A 24,384-nucleotide genomic window follows, 5' to 3' on the forward strand; every position below is an offset into this window, starting at 1 on the left:
ACTGCCATCACTCTAATGCAGGTCCTCATCACCCCACACTTTGCTTGCCGAAATAGACTCCTGGTGGCTCTGCCTATCTCGTCTGTCCTCACTCCAATCCATCCTCCTCATTTGGCTACTAAAGTAATGTTCCTTAAGCACAAACATGTCACCTCTTTACTCAAAAAACTTCAGTGGTCTCCTATTACCTCTGTGATCAAATACAACACGCTGTTTCTGTATTTAAAGTCTTTCAAAACCTAGCCCCCTTCTAGCCTTCCAGACTTCTTACACCTTATATCCCAACACATACTCTTTGATCTAGTGACACTGGCCTCCTGGCCACAAACAAATCAACTCCCTCTCAGTTCTGGGCATTTTCTCTGGTGGTCTCCCATGCCTAAAACGTTCTCCTTCCTCCACTCCAACTACTGACCCTCCCTGGCTTCCTTAAGTCTCAACTAAAGTCCTACCTTCTACAGTAAGCCTTTCTCAACCCTTAATTCCAGTGCCTTCTCTCTGCTAGGTTTTTTCTTTTTATCCTGTATCAGCTTGTTTTCAATGTTTCCATGTTGTTTCCTCCATTAGATTGTTCCTCAAGGGCAGGGATTGTCACTGATTTTTTTAAACCTCAGTACTTAGCACAGTGCATGGCACGTAACAGGCACTTAATGTGTCTGAGACAGAATTTAAACCCAAGTCGTGGGTTGGCAATCTAAATGTTATCCTAACGTCCTTCACATCACATCCAACTAAGTTAGTTACCAAATCTCCCCATTTTTATTTCCCCAACAGTTCTCATTTCTGCTGCCTTCTAACCATACTCCAGCAACTTGATTCAAATCCTCCTGACCTCTCTCTTGGGTTAGTGCAGTAACTATTGTCCTCTCTACTTAATATTTTTCCTGACTCATCCATCCTCTCAGTTGTGGTATGCCACAAGCACAGATCTGTTAATTCCTATTGTCTTCTGTAAAAAGTATCTAAAAACTACTCTTTTTAAAACCTTTCACAACCCAGTCCCAAAATACCTTTCCAACCTCCTTACACATTACTCCTCCTCCCATTCCTATTGAATGATATACCCAAACTTAACCCTGGCTGTTTCTTATTTCAAAACCCCATCTCCTGTCTCCATGCCTCTTTGCATTGGCTATCTCCTCATACCTGCAATATACTTACCTGCCTCAGAGAATTCCTTTCTTTTTAAGATGGCTCAAGCACTGTCTGTTTAGGAAAGGCTTGTGGCCTTTCCTAAACTCAATTCCAAGTAGCCCTCTCTCTAAACTATGTATTTATTCCTGATGTACATTTCCCCCAAGAAAACATATGCTGTTGAGCAGTGTCATCTTCTTGTATTCCCAGAGCATAGCAGTGTCAAGAACGTGGCAAACTTTTAATAAACCATCAGGAAATGACTTCAGTCTTCTACATGTAAATTCTTTTGTGTATTTTGGACATCACTTGCACCTGCTTCACTAATCTCCCTACTCATTGGCTTATTTTAGCTCCTCTGTACAAAAACTTTAACCCATTTAAAATCATCTAAATTAGGCTTTTGCAATTTCCCTTCTATTTATGGTTACTGTCATATCCTCTACCCCCATCATAGTCTGACCAATTAGCTGCCCTCCACTGCAATGGTCCGATTTTGCTCCACCATGAACTCTCACCTCATCAACAGTTGCTACCTCCCTCTAGTCTCCTTTTCACACTGTAGTTTAGAAGCTTCTTGTGATATACTTGCTTTTTGCATCTATAGCTATTCTGAGGGGGGATTTGAAGAATTAGGCTCTATGTATATTATATCTCACTCTCAAAACACTTGTTTGGAGAGGGAAGCAGATCTCATAAGGTCATCTGTCCAAGGTCACAAGTACGCAGATCTTGGACCCAGGTTTCAACATCAAATCCAAGGTTCTCCACCTGTTGACAATATTCAAAGCACTGGGGATTCAAAGAACAATGAAGTCCTTGCCTCACAGAACTTAGTCTTATAGAGATAATATATTGCTAAGTACAAAACAAACAGTGGGGCCCCTAAGGAAGGAGAATTTAAAGGTTGGGTCATTTCAAGCTTGTGGGTTAAGCATCATGGAGCACAGAGTAAAATAGGTTTTTGAGTAAGGTACTTAATTGGTCTTACTTCAACAGGTTACTTGGGTAGAGATTATCATAGGCCTAGGGAGACTGACTATAAGGTTGTAGACCGAAGAAAGGTAAAGTTATTCGGACTAGAACACAGGGCTTTTAAATGAATAGAAGTTAAAAGACAAGAAATTAAGTTGAGTCAGAGTATAGAACACTTTGAATGTTTTTAAAAAATTAGTTTTTTACTTTACTGCAAAAGGGAACTAAGGGTTTTGAGTAGGAGAGTGATGTGGTACTCTACTCTAAGATTGCCCGACAAGACTCCCATATGTTTAAACAAGCTAATATTTAAAAAACATCTCTCTCCTACTTCTGTACTTAAACCACCCCTTCAGACCAAAAGCAAAAACCATTCAAAAAATGTAATCCCACTACTAATACCCATTTTATAAATGGAGCTCACAAGGAGTATATTTCAATCAAATCCTTCTGCTTAGGACACAAATTAAATACATTTGAAACCCAAATTAATGAGGCTCAGCAGCTATTAACTCTATTTGGGAAAAGATTGGAATGGTTTGCCATTTTCTTTTCCAGCTCATTTTATAGATGAGGGACTAGGTAAACAGGGTTAAGTGATTTGCCCAAAGTCACACTGCTCCTAAGTATTTAAGATCAGATTTGAACTTGGGGTGATGACTCATACCACTCTAAATTACTGTACATAAATTACTTACCACTAGTAGTGTAAGGTAAAATTAACACTTCAAACCCAGCTGTCCTCCAACACCATCTTGTCTAATTTCACTCTATTGCAAACCTCTCCAGAAATTTACTTTGTTTCAGATTTCAAAAATAAACTGATCAGGTGGTTGATCGCAATCTTTTAAACACTTAGAACACTTCAGTATAAGATTGTTAAGCTATTATTTGAACTGACTAGATTTCAGTGGTCAGAGAAATATGGATTGCTACTTTTCTAAAAATGTTATAAGCCTGGATAAACAATTGTTTTTAAGTGCTATGGAGAAAGGTAAAAGAACTTTAGCTTCAATGGCTCAAGCAGGGCAGGTGTCAAACATGCAGTTAGGATTGTAACACTTGAGTGTGCTGCCTGAACAGAATAAAATATAATTCTGAAATATTTAGCAAAACAAAAAATATAAGTAATAAAAAATAAATTAGTCAATATGTGGCCCAGAGTACCTAAGTACAGATTAATGACCCTAAATTAAGAGGACCAGATATCTTCCACCTTCTAAAATTCTATGATAAATTACTAAATACTTATCTGCATCCTCAGTCCCACATCTAACAAATGTAAACTTAGGTTGATCACACACTAAATCAACATAGGTTTTTAATTAACTATTGCACACATCTTTTTAGCTTTATTTTCCTTTCATGCAAATTGAAAAATCAACTTACATTCTTCACCAACTGGTTGAGCTAGTCTAACAGGAAAGCCAAACATTTAGAAGGCTCAAGATAGATTTTAAGCCACCATGAGTAACTGAAAGCCTAAGAAGCCAAAAGAAAATAAGTCCCTCAGCTTTCTAGGGGTTTGAGAATGGAGTATGCACAAGGAAAAACCTTACCTAGCTTAGCAAAAGTATTAATTTAAGGACCAACCCTTCTTTCTGCATATATGTATTAATTCACTTCAAATATAAGACTGTAAGAAGTCTATCTTGACGCTTGCCTCAATGGAACAACGGTTGGTTCATTTCTTTCACGTTTAAACCTGGCAGAATAAGATGGACAAGGTCCCCAAGACAACACACAACAAAGACATTTCCAAAAAAGTTGTAATTACTATTGTGTCTTACCAAAAAGAAAAAAAAAGCTAAGGTCCCACAAAAAATGCAAAAGGCTCAATATTAATCTTTTAATAATCAAGTAATGTAGAATAGAAGAAAACAGGAAAAGTTTAAAGACAGCGGTAGAGAGCGAAGCATACAACTGCTCTTTAGGATAACCTTTGTGAATATTTTATTTTCTTGAAGCTTCAAATTTAGTTACATTTTGATCCCTTCAGATTTCACATTGGTCCAGTGTACAAGATTTCCCGTTACTTAGTGTTTCAAAAACTGAAATGTTTTTCTTTATACTTTTAAAAGATTTAAAGAACCTTTGTAAGCTTGTTGTTTTAAGTGATTCCCTATGTCACAATCCTGTCTCACAGCCTGTGCATTTCAATTTCAAAGGTTTTCTGACAAAGAAATTCTGGCTTTCACAATAATTTTGGATACTAGTTTATTTTACATCTGTGAGGTCAGTCAGTTGGATTTTTTCCCAATCCAAAGAAAAAGCCTAGAAAGATTCTACCTTTTAGCAATGAATTCTCAATTTCCAGTATTCTCTTATGTTTTCAAGATTGAAAATCCCTTTACAAAGATGGTTGTTTTGAACTATTTCAAAGTCTGGGCCAGAAGTTTTAAATCTGGAAACTACAGAGTCAAACTCTTGTGAAAATCTGGGCTGGGACCACCCCCACCTGCAGAACCCTTAACACTCATCACAAACAATTCTGTGAGTATCAGGCTATTGTCACTGTAAAATAAAAAATATACCAAGTCACACTCTGCATTACAGGTTCTGACTTATAAAGTACGCTTTTAGCTTTATTTCAGTCTTTTTAAATAAGAATGTTTAGAAAAATCAAGTTAGACATATTAACACTTCTTAAAAATTTTGGCAAGATAGTGCCCAAGTTCCAAACAGCACAAGCTATATCAATGTAAAAAGGCATGAAAGATATCAAACCAAAACATCAGGGCAAGTAGCACACTGAAAAGGTATAATAAATGCCCAAACATTTTGAAGTTGGGATCTAGACTATCAAGGTCAAGGCTGAAAAATTCTCAGCGATGTTCACTGTTTTATATGAGTGCACATCTTCTCCCTGTTTTCCCTAAAATAAATCGATTTGGCTGTTATAGGTCAACCTATTTAATCACATCCAAAAAGTTTGAAATTTCACTCAGCAGAATTGCTACACATACAGAAAATACTCCATTTCTATTAATATGGAAGGATTCTCAGCTTAGCCCACATGTACATTGCACTAAAACTCAATGACACTATGGAGCAAACATACATAAATTTGCACAGTTCAAGTTAAGAAAAAAAACCTTTCAACTTTTGTTTACACTTATATCCTCACAACTTTCAGTGAAACAAGGTGTTATCCCATCATTTTTACGGTGGCATTTGCTATTCTAAGGAACAATTTCAGATGCCAAATTTGAAGGGTTAGAAAGAGAGGAATTTTACTTTCTGCACATATTGCTAACCAAGATTAATATCAAAGTATCAACTTTTCCACTAGATGAAGCCTTCCAAGAAATATCAAATCTAATTAAGCTCTCAAGATCACAGAAACCTTTTCCCTTCCTCCCTCTTAAGCTGGCTGAGACACTGAAGTCAGTGTCATTTTAGGCTCAAGTCATTCAAAGTAACAAACTGAAGAATGACCAAAAACAAATTTTTATTTTTACAGCTAAATAAACGTAATTCAAATGTGTCCATCACTAGTTTTTTCCCCAAATTAACATGCTATAAATAAGCAAACTAAACCTGGGCACTGATGTATATGGACTCCCTAGATGTCTCACTGGGCTTAGTTACATACAGAAGACCACTCACAGTAAAAAGACATTTTGAGTACAAAGTGTAGCATGATGTTAAGCCATTTTAGCTTCTGCACATACATGTTGCACTTCTGGCTGAAAATGCAGAGAAATTCGAAGCATTACACTGTAAGCTCGGTTGCACTGTTTTAAATGGCATCAATATCAATGTCATCATCCTTGTTATCAGCAGACTTCACAGTTTCAACTTTAGGTACGCTGGCAGTCTTAGAATACACCACCTAGGAAACAAGGGCAGTTTAATTTAGGAGGAAATGACACAAACAACCCGGTCACCACACATTAAACATTATGCTGTAGAAATCAGAGGCTACTTATTCTTTCATAAAATCGAATCATACAAGAACAAAGAAATAATTTTGTCTGACTCACAGAGAACTCTAAAGGCATTCACTGGTATAAAACTATCCCGAGCAATCACACATTAATTGTATCACATCATATTCCATTAACTACCTTAGAATCTTAAGAGTGACATTAGAGATGGAGCGGGAAGAAAAGCTTTAGCTCCCGAGTGCCTCTCGTTAATAGGATGCTTTCAACAAGGAAGTATTTCTATAAAATCCTTTTATAAACACACCCCACACACCCCTGAATTTGTATCCTACAAGCAAGATACCTCAATATTTTCATCTTCATCTTCCTCTTCTCCACCAGAAGATTCTTCTTCTGCTTCCTTTAGCCATTTTATAAAGGGCTCCGCTTTGACACGAATCTCTTTGGCAAGTTCCTTTGAGACGTATTTCTTAGAGGCCTGAGCAAATTCATTATTACTTTAGGTGCATTTGAGAAATCTTAACACTCTAAAAACTGTAGGAAGTTTTAAGCACAAACAACAAATAACCCAAACACAAAAGAAACATCTTACCTTTTCTGACCAGCTAATGATGACCTCTTCTTCCAAAAGGTCTGCATCATACATTTCCTTCAAGATATGCGGAATTTTGGAGATGAGCTGAGCTTGATGCATAGCTACCACACACTCCAAACCATGAAGAAGGTATCTCTGAGCTTTTTTGTTATTGTGACAGAACTGGAAAAACATAACGTAGCATTAGAAAGCGTCCAAATAATCTGAACAGCAAACTCTTATTCTTGAAATCAACTACAGGTAATAAACACGTACAATCTATTAAGTCCACAGATACTTGTTACTACCCTCCAAAGAGAAAGCCTACATTACTAGCCTTTTCACATATTATATAGTTAAAAAACAAAAACCCCCAAACCCTTTTACTTTAAATGAGATGTTGGCCATTCCCTCAAGTGAAGCCATAAAAAGCAGCTGCTTACTCGTAGAAAATGACGTCTATACTTCTTAATTTGTTCTCGAATCTTCTCATTAAAAAGAACCTCAGTCAAAACGAGAGGGCCCATAGCTTTTACATCCAGTCTTTCTGCTTCTGCAACAATTTCTTTGTCAGAAGTATCAATGATACCTTCCTCTTTCTTTTTCTGCAGGAAGGAGAGAAGAGTTCAAAGATACATTTTGCTGCCCGTTCACAAGTAACCGAAGGAAAAAAGGGCAAGTAAAAGACGTTTTGTATTACAACAAGCCAAATGGAAAATTTGTGTTTCGTACATTCTATACCTCATTCTTCTGGTAGTCTAAGAATGAAATCCGATTTACCACTTATCTAGAACTGCATGCCCTGAATGAACTGCTGAATGTAAACGAATTCAAGAAAGCTCCTGAAAGGTATTAAAATATGCACACACTTTACCTTCACAAAGTCGAACAAAATATTGACTCTTTCTTCAACTGTCCTTTCTAAGTCATCACTAAGTGTCAGAACTTTTGCATGATCACTAATTTCATCCATTCTGCGCCTTTGAGCTTCTTCGGTTGTGTCCTCTCCCCAATCTTCATCCTCATCATCTTCCTGTATATAAAAGCAAAAGCCCAAGTTAACTTACAGTTACATCTGGAAAATAGCTTGAATTAGTGGGTCTTTCCCTGTGAAAAACACATTTTTGAATCCTTAACAAAAGCAAAAGCTACCTCTTTGCCTGGTGTTTCTTCCAAATAAATTTATTTTTACCCTAATTGAAGCCAATAGATTCATACACTGTTATATTCTATATGCTCTTTTATTGCCTGTTTAGGGATCACTGCCCACATCAAACTCAGATCCCCTCATACCTGTAAGGTGCATAGTTCAAATAAAAAGAACTAACAAGACTGTACTTCCCACACTCACCACAGCATGTGGAGGGTTAAGTTCATTGGGGGGTGGTGGTGGTGGTGTTGTCTCATTGCTGGACACAGAACCATTTTCTTTGTCTTTGCCCTTTCTATTTTTCTTTTCTTTTTCTTTTTTTCCCGTAACACTGTCACTATTCTCTGAGGAAGAAAGGTGAAGAAGACAAAATTGAATCTCACAATTTCCATTATTATTCACCCTCTCAAGCCTACCTAGTTGCCAGAAATAGGACCTTCTAGGTCAGTTTTGTTTCCTGTGTCCTAAGTGTTTACTAAATCAAGTTTTAATAAAGTATTTTAGTCCTGAGTACTCATACTGTTTAAGTCTATATAACAGATAGTCTCATTTAAGAGAGACCACTGGAATAGGTTAGACTTACTTATTTTTCGCAAGTCAAAATTGTGTCAGACAACTTTTTGTCAGCCACAGAGTGTTGCTTGCAATGAATGCTCAAAGAAGGAGCTGTGTGGAGAATTAATCCCTCAAGGAAAAATATTGATGTTATCTGCATACACATCTTATGCTTTTTAAAGCAACAAACCCAATATGAATCCCACTGTTATATTGCTTTACACAACTGTTTAAAACTAAGTGGATACTACTTACCAGGTGGGTTCTTGAGAATGAATGTGCAGAGTTTATGGTTTGTATCAAGCATGCCTCGATAGCCACAGGCTTTGCAAGAGTTACCTATTGTTTGTTTCTTAGGATTGACATGCTGTCAGAGAGAAAATATTAAATGAATTCAGCATAGCATTCAATCCAAAGAATATACTTACATGTATAGATTAGTACTTAGCTTCAATGACTAAATAATATTGACTTCGTATGTCAACACATACATATCTATGCAAACAATTCACTTACCAGTTCAGTTTCAGGATTCTCACACTCGGGACAGAGAACAAATTTTTTAATGAATCCATCCAACATGTCTTGCAGCTTATTCGCCTCATGAGATCCATTGACAATGTAACGGTCATTCTTAACATCAAACTGGGTCTGTGCTCCCAGCTCACAACCAAAATATTTGGTGGGATCTTAAGGGGGGGGGAAAAAGGTGAATGAACTAAGAGATCTTGCTTCACTGCTGTTTACTGCATTCATTACTGCTATCCACCCATATATATGCAATCATTGCTCTATATTAGAAGCTGTTTTTTAAACATATTGCTTATATATGTATATACTGAAGAGTACAAACTGAACATGAGGAAAGTGAAAAGCTTTCTAGTTCTGTTCCCAATGTTTTGATTGACTCAATCCACAGCCCAAAACACAAGCTTTCAGATTATAAACATATCAACAGAATCATCAGCACTGTATGTGTTCTTATTTCTTCAAAAGATTACTTACACGTTGGAGGCCGATTAAGCGCCTTTGCAACGTCAACCATGTTGACTATAACTGTCTTTATTCCATTTCCTTTGCCCTCAACCTAAAATGCAAAATTTAACACTGTCATTTTCATTCTAGAAAAGCAGACCATTAATCTTCACATTTAAAGGACACAAATACTACTAACAGCCATTTGACCCACAAAAGATAATAAACAACACCAAGCTACTGAGATTTGCCCACACTTTGTCCTCCCAAACCAACTGAAAAGGGAAATCAGTAAACATTACCTTAGCAATCAGACGGGGCATTTTGTAGCGATAGAACTGATCTGAAACGCTTCGGTTGACGTTGACGGACATTTTGGCTTATTAGCAGTAGTTTTATCAATAAGATGAAGAGATCTTTGATTGCAACTTTTTGGTATCTTCTGTCTGGAGAAGAAGGGATGACATAAACGACTGCAAGAGTTCTCGGTCTCTGACATGAAAAAGTTTTTGCCACAGAGGCTGTAAGCGTCTTGCTTGTATGCTATATTTCCCCAATACAGGTACCAATGGCTGCGCAACAGCTCTGAAACAGAGGGAGAGGTAGGGTGAGAGAATAAACAAAATTTAGTGACACATAGATGAATATTTATAAGTTATCTTATCAGTCTCAAAAAGCCACATCTATTGCCATACACATAGAATCACTAAGGTGGAGAGGAGAGAGAAGAGACTCAGAAACCCCCCCCCCTGCTTTTAAAACCACAGCTGAGGGAGACCCAACTATACCTATTCTTTTTTTTGTGTGTGTTTATCTATTTAGATATTTAAATCCCTCTACTCTCCTTCACATCCATTTTTGACAGGCTATTTGACCTTTGATGCATTTTCCAAACTGGCTCCCTCAATTCATCAGAATATAGAAAACAAGTCCAAACTAATGTTTTGATATTAAGTATTTATGCAACGATTTATATGAAATAAAACGTACAAAGTGTAATCTAAGCTCAGTGTAACACCTACGTTAATTTTGTGTAGGAATTCTTGTTCCAAATGCAAATCAGAAAGATGATGAAGACATTCTAGTCACAAGTCACCCATTTTGCTACACAGGGCATAAAAACCCAATCTAAATGTTTTAACCGGAATTCAGCTAAGCAGCTTATAATTCTATCTAGTATTTTCCATTTATCTCGAAAAAAAATTGCCTGCACATTCAGTGTTACCTGTATCCTAATGCTACCATGGACATCAGGCTTATGGTAATATCTCTTTAGGTCAAGGGAAGGAGCACCAACAGGGGATACCCTAGGGTTCAACTAGGGAACGGACGAGATCCGCCCCGGGGCTCGGGACACCTTTTCCCCCTTAGCAGCCGCACCCACAGGCTGACAGAAGTAGCCGAGGAGCAGCAGCAGAGGCCTGGCAGTGCTGCGGCGCCGGGCTCTCCTCTCCTCTCCCCTCCCCCTCGCAGTCTCCTCCCCCAGCCGGCCTGGATGACTCATAAATGCAGCAATTAAGCACTGAGTCAGCTTTTGAGGAGGCGTGGCGCATGCGCAGAGCTTTCAGGATCACCACCCCCTTCCCCAGTAGTTCGCCAAACACCCGCCCGGGTGCGCCCCCTTCTCGGGGGCGGGGGGTCGTAGCCGCCGACCCCGGGACTTCCCCTTTTCTCTCCCAACTTGTGGGGATTCGTGAAGTAAACTGCGCCACGCGACTGGGGGGGGGAGGTCACGAGGAAGTGGAGCCGCCATTTTGTGCGGCCGCCATCTCCCCAGGGCCAGGGCGCCTCCTCACACGCTTCCCGCCGCCGCCCCCGTCCCGCCAAAGCCCCGACGCCCGTCCTCCACTCACCGTTTTCGTCAAATAAAGACATAAACCCAACGCTGCTCGCCCGGGACTGGGATGAAGTGTCTGAGGCGCGGTATAAACAAGAGTCCGAGCAGCAGCAAGAGGCGGAGGAAGTGGAAGGGAAGAGGAGGAGGAAAGAGGAGGAGGAGGAGGCGGAGCGGGAGGAGCGGCCCGAGCCAGGTGCCGCCGCCGACCAGCGGGGGGGAAGGGGGGGCGGTCCCAGCGACGTCCGGGGGGAGGCAACACCCTTCGGCACCTGGGAGCCCGGCGACCTGAAGGGAAAGAGACAGAGGCGCCATTAATAGGGGTCAGTCCCTGCGAGAAAAAGCATCAGTACAACCTACCTACCCCACTCGCCCGCCTCTAGTCGTTGCGGGAGCCCAGACCCACAGCGGTTTCACAGTAAGGCACCCGCGCGGGCTGGAGCCAATGCTACTTCAGACCCACCTCTGGAACGTTCTCGCTCAGACTGAACAACGCCGATGCCGCCGCCGCGATCAATCTACCCCCCTGGCCCCGCCTTCCCTGGTCCGGCCGTCCCAGCCCATTGGCAGGTGGGCCGCGCGAGCCCACAGGCCATTGGCCTTTGCTGCATGTCAATCACGGCCGCCCTACCTACCCCCCCAGCGTCTCGCTTCCCTACCTTCACACCCGCCCTTGCGGAGAGTCCCAACCTATTGGCCGATGGGCCGCTCGAACTCACGCACCACTGGCCAAGACCTCGAGTCAATCACGGTCTCCTGCCCGCCTCTGCTTCGCCTCCTTTCCCCGCCTCTCCAAAGCTCCGCCCCCGCTCATACCAGCCAATTGGTCGGTGAGCCCTTCGAGTCTGCACACCATTAGCGGCTGTGTCGTGTCAATCAAGGCCTGCCGCCTTTCCCTGTCTTCTCTCTTCCCCTTCTCCACACCCACCCCTCGACCAAACCAGCAACCCCTAGGCTCAAACACGACGAAGACGGCTCGAGATTTCTAGGCGTGCAGTCTCGCGAGACCCGCCGGAAGGTGGAAGGGTTGGGGCATTAGGAGGTCCTGATGATTGAGGGGGCCTGCGCGTTTCCGTTTCGTTCTCGAAGCGGGAGGAAAATGGCCGTTGGTTTTCCTTCCCGTCTCCACCCCCAACCCCCGCCTTTCTGGCGCCCCGGCTCGCTTCTTGGGGGTGGGGTTTGTCGTTACTTGATGGAGTGGGTTTCGTTACCCGACCCTCAGCACCGGGCCAGCGAGGTTCTTCTTCAGCTCTCGCGCTTTCACCTCCAGGTGTAACCCTGGCGCGCGCCTTTCCTGCCACTGCGCAGGCGCCTCCCTGAGGGCAAGGGGTCAGCGCCGGGGACGCGGAGGTGGCTTCCCCTGCGCGTCCATGTGCGAGTCTTGATGTTGGCTCTGAGAGCGACGTAAGGGTGACTCAGTCTGGCTCTCTGCCCCGCAGCACGTGGAGGTAATTAGCGACTACAAAGCCCTGATACGGGAAGAAAAAAAGAAAGCCGCAGTATCACCATGGTTACTCCCTCAGGTGTTTACTGAGGTTTCCTATGAGAGAAGTTGTAAAAAAAAAATTTTTTTTTTGTTTTGTGTAACCCCAGGCAAGGCACGAACCCTGCTGAGTTCAACCGGCGCTTGTGTTCCTCTGTCTAAAAGCGGTAGTTTTTAAAAAGCTGTCATTTTATTTCTGGGTTTTTCCACAGACCTTTCCATTACACCACACTGCCTCTCATCTTTCCAAGGTGAAATTTGAATCTCGTTCTGTGCCCGGAATTTGAGATGGGAGGCGGTCAGTTTTCCCCACAAAAGCTATCTTTTATTCCTCAAACACGTGGAGCTAGCCTCTGGTTAGAGAGGCTAGAGGGGGAATTTCGAGAAATATTTCCACAACGTATTTAGGGTCTTCTGTGTAAGTCGAACTGTGTGCTAGCAGTTAGGGAAAATGCTAAGGTCGATCAGAGATCTCGTGGGGTTTACTGTCTAATAGAAGAATGAAACAGGAATAGGTAACGATAGTATGTAACACATGAGTGCATTAGAGAGGGAGAAATAGTGTCACAAGGGGCCTCGGGAGTGGATTTGAGTTGGGCTTTGAAGTGAGCAAAAAGAAGGCAGGAATGCCAAGAACCAAGGTAAAGAGGCTGGAAAGTTGATCTGTTAATGTTGCCATTCTGGTTTTGCCTTTTTCTAGATCAGAGGCTTTTAACCTTTTTTTGTGTGTAATGGACCCCTTTTGCAGTCTGGTGAAACCTATGCACCCTTTTTCAGCATGATGCCTTAAAATGTATTTAAATATATTAAAATAAGTAGGGTTATAAAGGAAACCAATTATTTTGAAAAAGTTTTTTTTAAGTTCATTTGACTTCAAATTAAGAATCCTGATATCCTTCCTTTTCTGCCTCTGCCCCACCCTGAGTTATTTTCTTCCACCTAAAATGAAACCTGAATCTAGCTCAGTGAGGAGAATGAGAAATTAGAAGTCAACATCTTTTCCCCAGCAGAAGTTATCTTCTATTCCTCCCAAAGATCTGACTCTTAACTTTTGTTTATGGGAACACTCTTAACCAAAAAAAAATTTTTTAAATTTATTTTTAGTTTTCAGCAATCATTTCCGTACACTTTTGAGTTTTCTCCCCCTCCCTCCCCAAGAGGGAGTGCAATCTGATATAGGCTCTACATGTACATTCCTATTAAAGTACATTAGTCTTGTTGTAAGGAAGAATTAGAACCAATTGGAGGAACCACAAGAAAGAGGAAACAAAACAAAACAAGAAAAAAAATAGCAAATAGTATGCTTCAATCTGCATTCAAACTCCCTAGTTCTTTCTTTGGATGTAGATAGTATTTTTCATCATGAGAGTTTTGGAGATGTCTTAGATCCTTGCATTGCTGAGAAGGTTTAAGCCTATCAAAGTTATTCATCGAACAACATGGCTGTCACTGTGTACAATGCTCTCCTGATTTTGCTCATTTCACTCAGCATCAGTCCATACAAGTCTTTCCAGGTTTTTCTGAAGTTAGCCTGTTCATCATTTCTTATAGCATAATAGTATTCCATTACATTCATATACCACACCTTGTTCAGCCATTCCCCAGTTGATGGGCATCTCCTCAGCTTCTAATTCTTTGCCATCACAAAAAGAATCGCTATAAATATTCTTTGTGCATGTAGGTCCTTTTTCCGTTTTTATCATTCTGGGATACAGCCCTAGAAATGCTATTGATGGGGTACTTGGGTGCTTGTACTTGGACCCCAATTTCTCCCTAGCCTCAGAAACACTGTCCCTGACAGTTTCTCCCCAGCCCAAGGACCCTGTGCTTAGCAATTACTCACTCGTGAGTGGGCCCCAGCAAGACCGTAATCTCTCCCTGCTGCAGTTCCAAACAGCACCTGAAGGATTTATTAGTTTAAACTGGCTTTGCACTGGGTCATAAAGACATTCTTACCCACTGCTATACTATCCTACTGCCCTACCACATTATCTACATCCTGGGCTCCTCATTAACTCTATTCTAGACTTGAGACATATGTATACTCCCTATATCTATCTTGTCTAACAAGACATTGATTGTGGCAGACTGGACAACTCTCAGTTACCCTGAACTCTAGTTGACTTAGTGACGTAGCAGGCCTAAAACCACACCTCCATGTTGTCCCCCTTTTGGGCTGTTCCTAGTGAACTCTGGGTAAAATGCCTGCGCAGTAGGTACAAGAAGTGCATGGTCTTTTAAGAACTGACCACTCCTTAACCATTCCCTAATCCCACCCTGAATCCCCTAGTTAGCATAGTTGGCACATGTTTTATTGTATTTTATCCTAGATAAACTTTAACTGTACCTCTCTAAGGTTGCAGGATCCTTTAAGAATCCTTGCCTGCTGAAAAGCGTAACAGTAAACTTTGCCACCTTGGCTTAAAGAATGCTTGAGTCTGTGAATTCATCCCCAGATGACCCATGTACTTTAGTCTTTGAGGGGTCACAACTCTCAACCTCTCAGCCCACAACACTATTGCTGGGTCAAAGACTACGCACATTTTTATAGCCCTATGGGCATAGTTCCAAATTGCTTTCCAAAATGGTTGGATCATAGGAACACTTTTAAGAAAGGAATAATATGGTATTCCTTTTGAAATGGACACCGTACTGTAGTATATTTCTCTTGTAGTCTGAATGCTAAAGATCATACAGTGTGGAGAGAGGCAGATCAGTGTCTGGGGTTAGGTCAGTTGAATTTGAATGAAAAATAGTTATGTAAACCCAGGTGACCATTTGACCCTGAGGGCAAATGGACTAGGTTCATTCTTGGAGTTTTGGTCTTTTTACATTTTTTAGACTAGATTTGTGATTTCCTTGGTATAGAAAACACCCTATGAGGAAATTCCCTCAGCTGATGCAGGTATTGGCACTCAGTCAATATTTTATAGTCTTAAGATAATTGACTGGGGGCATTGGGAGGTTAGTGACTTAGCTAGACTTATACCAGAGAGAGAGTGAGTGAGTGAGTGTGAGAGTGAGGTAGGATTTGAGTGTAGGTCTTCCCAGCTGTATAGGGCAGGTGCTCTGTGCATTGTGCTAAGCTGCCTAATGTTGTGAGTTTTAATAGCTTAGTTCACTTCAGCAGGCTTTTACTAAACACTTAATATGTGCAAGGTGCTGGATGTACAAGGACATAAAGGAGATAATCTCCACTCCCAAGGAACTTACATTGTCCTTATTTTTCTTCATGACCCTGCTCAGGTCCATTCCTTTGCACACAAGGTAACAAGGCATGGAATGCAGAACAAATTTATTACAAAAAAAAATGTAGGAAGAACTTGTACCCAAGTTCATAGTAAAGAAAAATATCTCCTGTGGTGGGCCTCATCTTCTCCAGTAATCTATACAGTTATTTTGTACTTTGCACAGAGTGCCCCTCTGGTCTAGAGGTTCCCCAAGCTGCAATTGGGAAAAGAACTGGGTCAAGCAATCTCTTCTTATGGGGAGTCTCATCTTCTACAGAGACCTATATAGTTGTTGCAAACTTATAGCACCAGTGGAGAGGTCTTAAGTTGTTTCTTCCCTTTGTGGCTTCCTTTTGTGCCAATCCTTTCCTTTTACATCTTTGGCAATAGTTTGGTAATAGTTCCTCCTCTCTCTGCCCTCTCCCTCAGGAAATCTCTGGAGTTTCTGGTGTCCTAGTTTCTCAGTGCATGTGACTTCCTGGAGGGGTACATTGCACAGGCACCTCTCCAAGGAATAGAGTCCATGTTTATGTATAAAGGCCAAATACAAGGACAGAGCTCAGTTATGTGAACTATCAGCAAACCTGATTCAGTGCTGAGACAAAAACTTCATCAGTGGAACAAAGAGGACCTGAGACAAGATTCACGTCTTAACAAGAAAAGACAAAGAGAAGCCGTACAACAAATCTACACCTAGCATACTACCCTGTAGCCCCAATTCTGGGTATTTCTCTAGGGAACATGGTATCAACTCACTCACTTAGCACACCAACAGCATCCTCCCTCCCTCCCAATTACCTTTCCCAATTTGTTGCACTTTGAAACAATGGTGATAGTGTGCAAATCTCTTTCAATGGTGCCTTCTTCAAAGTCAGTAGATAGCCCTAAGATATAATTATTCAGTGAACTTCCAGGCTTAAGCCTGCTTTGTTGCCTTCGAGATTCTCACTAGGGTGCTACAGGTTGATGCCTTAGCCTGCTGGTGCCATACTGCTGGGGTGCTGGGTGTGGGGGGTAGCCAAAGGCTTAGGAAAAAAGCAGTGAAAAAACATTCCACATGAACTCCCAGGATTGAATTTGTTCCATCTGCCCAGAATTTTGGTTCTGACCACTCAGGTGACATTTGAAGATTTATCTGACATATTTTAAAATCTTTTTTTTTAAAGGATGTTAATATTTTCAAGATGCACAATATTTTATAATTCTGATAATGAAAACTTTAAAACATTTTCCTAAATTTGGCAATTGATGGAGAAAGTATATCAAACCAGGCATTCAATGAGATTGAGATGAGGAGACAAGTAATGTGAGAAGTTTCTCCTGAATTTCTATGCTGCCTTGATAACATTATCAATTTTCACTGGGATGTCCTATGTAGTACCATAACAGGGACCGGCAAATATGTGGAATAGCTTTCTGGGGTCAAAAAACTCCATAAAACGAGGCAAAGACATTTAAAATTCCACTGGTCCAAAAAGAGGTCTACAGAAGAAATTCTTGGCTCACTGTTTTGCCAAGATAACGTTCTGCTCACAAAACCCCAAACATTCAGGGACACTGGTAGCTTAGTTTCTTTTTCAGTGATATTTCTTATGAATTTAGATGAACAACTGACCTTGGAATTCCTTGGTTAAGTGAAATTGCATTCACTAGAATGATCTGGGTTTACTTTAAGGCCTGAAAAACTTTGTCTAAAATATATGGAGGAGAGAGACTGGACACTGTGGCAGAAATTGTTGTCCCAATTGTTTTGAAAATATTTTTTCAGTCAGGATGTAAACTGCTGTTTCTAGAGGAACTACAGAGACTTGGGGAGTTCTGGGATATAAGCTGGGTTTACACTTGAATTCAGGGCATGTACCCTAGATTAATTAAGTTTATATGCCATCTGTACCCATTTTGTTACTTGCCTTGCTGCCCCTCTGCTTCCACACTGGTGATCAAAGACCCTCCTGACCCACCCCCAACCTAGGAGGGAGAATGGTGTGAGCCTAAACTAAGACTGAGCTGGCTGAGGGTAGAAAGATAAGTACCTTACACATGCTTTGGAACACATGCTTTGGAACTACATAAAAGAAGGAATTCCTCTTATCTTCAGAGTTCCAAGATTCTTTATCTGGTCAAAAGGGAATAGGGTAAGGCGTTGAGGGGGCTCTTCTGCCTCAACCTCTTCATTCTCTCAGAAGCTTGGATAGACCTGCTCTCTCCTGGCTTATCATAAATGCTGGAGTTTGAATTGACCCCCACATGCCATGATTGAGTCTCCTCAGCTATCCTCAGTACGCTTATTATGTAGTCCTTTGATCCTTCCCAACTTGATTAACTATGTTGTTCATATTTAATTCAGTATTCTTTGATTCAGATGTGTTCTTACAACATCCATCCTTACACCATCTTTATAAAAGAATATACTTTGAATGTTTAAAGAAAAAAAGAAGAAAACCAAAGTTATTCCATCTTCATAATCACCCACAATTACCAGCCATCCCCGGGGAATTCCCATGTAACTTGGCAATGTTCTTGTGATAGGCTTTTCTCTTTTGGGCAGCAAAGGGGCAAGTAGGCAGCCCAAGCTATTTCTCTTAATGTTAGAGTGAGCATATTCTCACCCCTCCAGAATGACTGTCAGGGTCTACCATATTTCTTCCAAACTTCCCTTTTTTATGGGAATGTGCTAGTCACTAGGGTTAGCAACCTGGATAGCATATCTTTTCTTTTCTTTATTCTTATCCACCTGCCCTTCTACCTCCACAATATGTTGTATGTCTGTTTCCTCTATGCTCATAACACCTCTACCCTTCTATGTCTTATTAGAACAATTTCAGTACCTTTTAGGAATGAATGACAAAAGCATTAATTAAGCACTAACTATTTGCCAAGCGCTGGAAATACAGATTAAAAAAAAGTGAGGGTTCCCATTGTCAAGGAGGTTATGTTTTAATAAGAGGAGATAATACAGGGAAACAGTGGTTGGTGAAGGATGTTTTGTTCCAGAAAGTCACAGGGATCATAAATGGAACAGGGTAGGCTCACCATCCTAAAACATGTCTGACCTCTCTCCTGCTAAAAAAAAAATCCGTGCCTACCTGTTGCCTCTAGGAAAAAAAAAAACAGACTCCTAGGCCTGGCATTTTTCCTACATAGAACCTTTATTAATTCTACTCCCCCCACCTCCTAGTTTTCTCTCCTTCCTGAAATCATTTTCTATATTCTTGTCTGTGTACGTGGTGTGTACTCTTAGTAGAATGTAAACTCTTTGAGAGAGGGCAGGGACTGTTGGGGTTTTTTGCCCAGTGCCTAGTTAAGTGTTTTATACATAATAGACACAATATATGTTGAATGGAATTGGAGTCAGATTCTTGGGTCATTCTGATTGCTGTTTCTGTCACTCCTGCATTTTCTTTGTAAATTTAATTTAAATATCATTGGCAAATAACAGGCATTCCAGTACATGAACAAGAGAATAAGAAAACCAAATGTGTTTCCTTGTGTAAATACTTGTGTATTTGGTTTTCTTATAATTCTCTTGTTCGGCTATCAAAAAATGAGATTATAAATGTCTGTGATTTTAATTATTTGGCAGTTGCTAACCCCACCTTGTTTTCTTCATCCTTTTTTTGCTTTTTAAATTAACTGTGTATAACATGACCTTGTCATTTTTGTCTTTAACTGCATGATTGTAGTCTGTATATATTGTTAATTTGAACCTTTTTCATCACTTGTCATTATTTTATGTCTTCCTGTAGTTTTTGAATACTTCATATTTGTTAATTCTTATGATGCTCATTTATGACCTGTTCGGTTTCTTTTTCTAAAATAAGTCTATTTAGATATTCTATTTCCTCTTCAGCTAATGTAGGCAATTTATATTTTTGTAAGTATTATTCCATTTCACTTAAATTGTTAAATTTATTGGCATATAATTGGGCAAAATAGCTTCTTATACATGTTTTGATTTCATCTTTGTTAGTGGTATAGTCACCCTTTTCATTTTTAATACTAGTGATTTGGTTTTCTTCTCTCTTTTAAAAAAATATTAATGGTTTATCTATTTTATTGTTTTTTTCCCATAAAACCAACTCCTAGTTTTATTTATTAATTCAATGGTTTTCTTCCACTCAATTTTAATAATCTCACCTTTAATTTTAGGATTTCCAATTTAGTGTTTAATTGGGGATTTTTAGTTTGTTCTTTTTGTAGTTTTTTAATTGTATACCCAATTCATTGGTCTGCTCTTTATTTTATTTATGTAAGCATTTAGAGATATAAATTTTCCTCTGATTACTGTTTTTGCTGTATCCCCTAGGTTTTGATATTTTGTCTCATTATTGTCATTCTCTTTAATGAAAGTATTGGTTATTTCCATGATTTGTTTTTTAACCCACTCATTCTTTAATATTAGGTTGTTTAATCTCCAATTTGTTTTTATTCTATGTTTCTGTTTCTGTGTTTGTTAAGTATCTACAAAGTGCCAAGGCGCAGTGCGAAGTGCTGGGGATACAAATAAAAAGAGATAGTCCCTGCCCTCAAGGAGCTTACAATTTAATTAGGAAAGACAACACACAAAACAAAAGGAAGTTGAAAAGGGTGGGAGCTTCCTGTGGAGGTATGTTGTTCAATGGAGTCAAAGCCAAGTAGAGCAGCTGATGGAAAATGGAGTTATTATACTTGCCATAACTGAGTATAGTACATAGGGGGAAAATGGGTTTTTAATGAAATAGAGGACTTCCAAGCCTTTCTAATGGAAAGGCCAGAAGTGAGCAGACTATTTGAAATACAAACATGAGAGTTAAGAGAAAGAAAGAAAGAAAGGTATATACGTTTGACCAATTGGAAGAAACTATATGATGAATTGTTTACATTTTTATATATAGAGAAAAGAACAAGTGTCCTTTTAGAACTTTAATGTTTTCAAGGGCCATAGACAGAGGACCTTAGGGGTGGTTCTGTTCAGTTTTGATGATCTTTGGAGAAGAAAGAAATGGTAAGAATAAGGAAATATATAGGAAAGAAATGAGGAAGAAGGAAAGGCAACTTATTTCATATGATAGGGGTGCATGAGATGAAGACTGCATGGACATAGAGGAAAGGGTAGGCGGAATAGGCATGTCATGAATGTCACTTTCATTTGAGCCAGATAAAGGAAAATGAACGTGCAACACAGACTGTAATGAGGAAAAACATTCGTCTCAGGGGCCTCACGCCGCCTAGGCCAGCCCCTTCATTTTATGGGCAGAGAGACTATTTCAAAGAGGCTAAGTGATTTGTCCAGGGCTATACAGCTAGTGAGCCTCAGAAGGAGGATTTTAACTCGGGTGTTCCTGATTCCAAATCCAAACCGCTGCCCACTGTGGCGTGCCTGGATGGTGGGGAAACGACTTCATGCAGAGAGGCTAGGTCAGAGGGCGCTTGGTATGGTCTTGTTGATAGACAATAAGGGCCTAAACTAATAAGGCAGTGACTATGGCAGCAGACGGGGTTTGGGGGAGATATTGTGGAGGCAAAATCTATAGGACTTTGAAACTGATTGGGTTTAGGAAGCAAGAATAGGGAGGAGTCAAAGATAACTAAGATTTCAGTGGCACTGGGGTGGGGGAAATGGGGCTGCCACTCACAGAAATAGGGAAGCTGGGAGGAAGACCTGGTTTTGAGGGAAATGATGATTAAATTTGGTTTGAGATATGTCATTCGTGGATTGGAAAACTGGCACTGTTCTGACAAACAGCCATAAAGGCACCTTTCCAGGGAACCACTCTACCTTCAATTCAATCAAATTCATTTAAACAGAAAGGTGGGATTGGGCTTTCAAAAAAAAGAAAGAAATTCACCTCAACAGAGAACTGGGAAAGGGCTAGGAGAAGAGAGAGGAGGGGTTAAAATAAAAGGTAATCTAGTTGAGGGAGTAGTTATAAAGAAAACAAACTGACATTTGAGGATAAAGTGTGAAGGGGAGATAAAAAAGGAAAAAAGGTGACTAAGGGAGGGGCAAGAGGAAGAGAAGAGAAAATACAAAGTAGAAATAGACTGAATTATAGATCACTAGTGTCAAGCAAACTTTTATTCCTCCTCTGTTATTTGTAGAGAGGAAGCAGGGGTAAAGAAATGAAGCAAGGAAACAATCATTGAGGGCCAGCTATGTGCAAGAACTTTGCAAATGCTATCTTATTTGATCCTCATAACAACTCATTATTTTATTTATTATCTCTAAACAGGGTAAGTGACTTGCTTAGGGCCAAAAAGCTAGTATCTAAAGCCATATCTGAACTCAGATCTTCCTGATTCTAGGCTCCCTGCACTGTCTATAAGAGAAGAAAAAGTGCAAAAGGACAGAATAGAGGAAAATGCACAATTAACAATTATAACCATAAATATGAATGGGATAAATTTGTTCATAAAATGAAATAGAATGGCAGATAAATAAACATTAGAAAGCATAGCAGATAAATAGACATTAGAAAGCAGACTGACAATATGTTTACACAAGGAAATATACTTGAAACACAAAGTCTTACACAAAGTTAAAGTCAAGGGCTGGAGCAAAATTTATTGTTTGAACTGAACTAAAAAATCGGGGGTTCATTCCCTAATGGCAGGTAGGTGACACTGTAAAATGGGAATAATAATAGCATCTATCTCCCAGCATTGTTGTGAGGATCAACAAAGATAATATTTGTGAAACACTTAGCATAGTGCTTGGCACGTGCTGTTCACTTGTTTCAGTCATGTCCAATTCTTTGTGATGGTGTTCTTGGCAAAGATATTGGAGTGGTTTGCCATTTCTTTCTCCAGCTCGTTTTACGGTTGAGGAATTCTATCAGAACAATTAATTGCAATATTAAGCACACTGTAAAAATAGGCAAAGAAAGCATCCTTTCAAACTCTGTAATGAGGTTTACCTCGATACCTAAACCAGGGAGAGACAGAGCAGCAGAAGAAAATTTACCAATATCTCTAATGAATATTGGCATAAGGATCCTGCTTCCTTATGTATGTTTTAGTGACCTCCTTTTCTTTTTGAATTTGACATCATTGAAGTAGAGTAGTGGTGTTGAACTCGAGTAGAAAGGGATCTCTTTTGGATATACACTGATTTAGAAAAAACACAAGTTTACATTGTGTCACATTGTATTTTATTTATTTTGTTAAATATTTCCCAATTACCTTAACTATTTTGCTCTGCACTTCAGAGTTTTGTAGGCCACTTCCTTTTGATACTTCTGATCTAGAGAATCTGTGATGAAGCATATTACCCAAGTATGTTATAGGGAGTTGAAAGACACAAGATGAAAAAACTTACGTGACTATTGTGTGGATCTGTTTTGCTTGACTATGCTGATTTGTTACGAGGATTTTTTTTCTCTCTTTGTTTTTAAATAGGGGGAGACTTTTTGGGAGAATTTAAGTAATAATGCACACACCCACACACATACTCCCATAGGGCCATTGTAACATTAAAAATATATATACAGAAGAGAACAGAAGGAAATTTAAAAGGAAGTACAAATAAGCAGGATAGTTTTGAAAGGAGTATGTAGAATTATTATATGCTTTTTAAAAATACATTATATGAAATACAGATTCATGATTTCATAGAAAATCTGTTTTTATGTTCTATTGTGTGTGTGGCTAGCCCATCTGAGCAAGGGAAGAAATTGGTGGGGACTCCATGAAGGGGAAAAAGGACTCTTAGGGCAAGGAACTGCTCCCTCCCCCTGCCTGGGGAAGGGGGATGTTTTGTAGTAACCACTTCAAGTCTGAGTCCACTCTCTTCAAAATCTGAGTGTATGTGCAGAGGGGAGTATGAACTTCACAGTTTGGAAGGATATTATTCTACTCCTTGCTTTATGTTGAAGGAAAAAAAAATAATACCATATTCTGTATTTTAGGAACATTTCTGTTGGAAACAATTTTAATGAACATTATTTTAAATTTAACCATTTTCTGCTTGGAGGGAAATGTCCAGCTGGCATACCCTCAGAGAGCTCTCTCTATTGTGAGATATTTTAAGTTAACATTTATAGAAGCCTTGAACAGGAAAACTTTCACAATATGATAAAAACCAGTTTGAGGTTAACATTCGATTTCATTTAGTAGAATAGTAGTCAATCTTTCCAGGATCCTTCTGGAGAATCATCTTTGTAAAACCACTAATTCCTTTTTAACCAGTCCCCTCAAAGAGCTTACCCTTCAAAGGGACATTCTTTCTCTGATTAATTGCCTAATCTCTTCATGAAATGGGGGAAAAAAAGGAACTGCCCTTATTGAGTCATGTCTAACTCGTAATGACTCCATTTGGGGTGTTCTTGGCAAAAAGAATAGCAAAAATGTGGTTTGCCGTTTCCTTCTGCAGCTCATTTTTCAGATGAGGAAACTCAGGCAAACAGAGTTAAGTGATATACTCAGTGTCTTGAGGTCACATTTGAACTCAGATCCTCCTGACTCCAGGGCCAGCCTTTACCCACTGTGCTATCTAGCTGCCATTAGTTGGGTCATAAATCTAATCCCTTTAGGAGTAGGGGAAAGATAAGAACCTTAACTAGACTAGTTTAGTTACTGCCCTTAGCAATATTCTGTGACCTTAGCT

The 24,384-nt window shown here is 39.9% G+C and overlaps 1 protein-coding gene, 1 non-coding gene and 1 pseudogene across 3 annotated transcripts; all 3 read right to left on the reverse strand.

Annotated features, from left to right (window-relative positions):
- Positions 1-3,944: 3,944 nt before the first annotated feature.
- On the reverse strand, positions 3,945-11,833 carry EIF5 (eukaryotic translation initiation factor 5). Of its 2 annotated transcripts, none has more exons than XM_020971169.2 (12): positions 11,811-11,833; positions 11,107-11,375; positions 9,556-9,838; positions 9,284-9,365; positions 8,795-8,967; positions 8,534-8,645; positions 7,925-8,067; positions 7,448-7,606; positions 7,017-7,178; positions 6,592-6,756; positions 6,343-6,477; positions 3,945-5,944 (listed from the first exon to the last, which is right to left on the reverse strand). In XM_020971169.2, the coding sequence occupies exons 3-12, from the start codon at positions 9,625-9,627 to the stop codon at positions 5,852-5,854; spliced, it is 1,296 nt and encodes a 431-aa protein (XP_020826828.1). In that variant the 5' UTR covers positions 9,628-9,838; positions 11,107-11,375; positions 11,811-11,833; the 3' UTR covers positions 3,945-5,851. The 2 variants fall into 2 exon arrangements, with proteins under 2 accessions (XP_020826828.1, XP_020826827.1); XM_020971168.1 differs by lacking the exon at positions 11,811-11,833 and adding an exon at positions 11,551-11,654.
- LOC144456060 (small nucleolar RNA SNORA28) lies at positions 8,242-8,366 on the reverse strand. The gene has a single exon (XR_013484966.1). It is a non-coding gene; the product is annotated as a small nucleolar RNA SNORA28 (small nucleolar RNA).
- A 210-nt stretch (positions 11,834-12,043) lies between the features above and the next one.
- Positions 12,044-24,384, reverse strand: part of LOC110197359 (peroxiredoxin-6-like) — a 33,395-nt pseudogene continuing 21,054 nt past the window's right edge.

Source organism: Phascolarctos cinereus, unplaced genomic scaffold (genome assembly GCF_003287225.1).
Source record: "Phascolarctos cinereus isolate Bilbo 61053 unplaced genomic scaffold, phaCin_HiC Scaffold_2;HRSCAF=192, whole genome shotgun sequence".
Lineage (NCBI taxonomy): Eukaryota > Metazoa > Chordata > Mammalia > Diprotodontia > Phascolarctidae > Phascolarctos > Phascolarctos cinereus.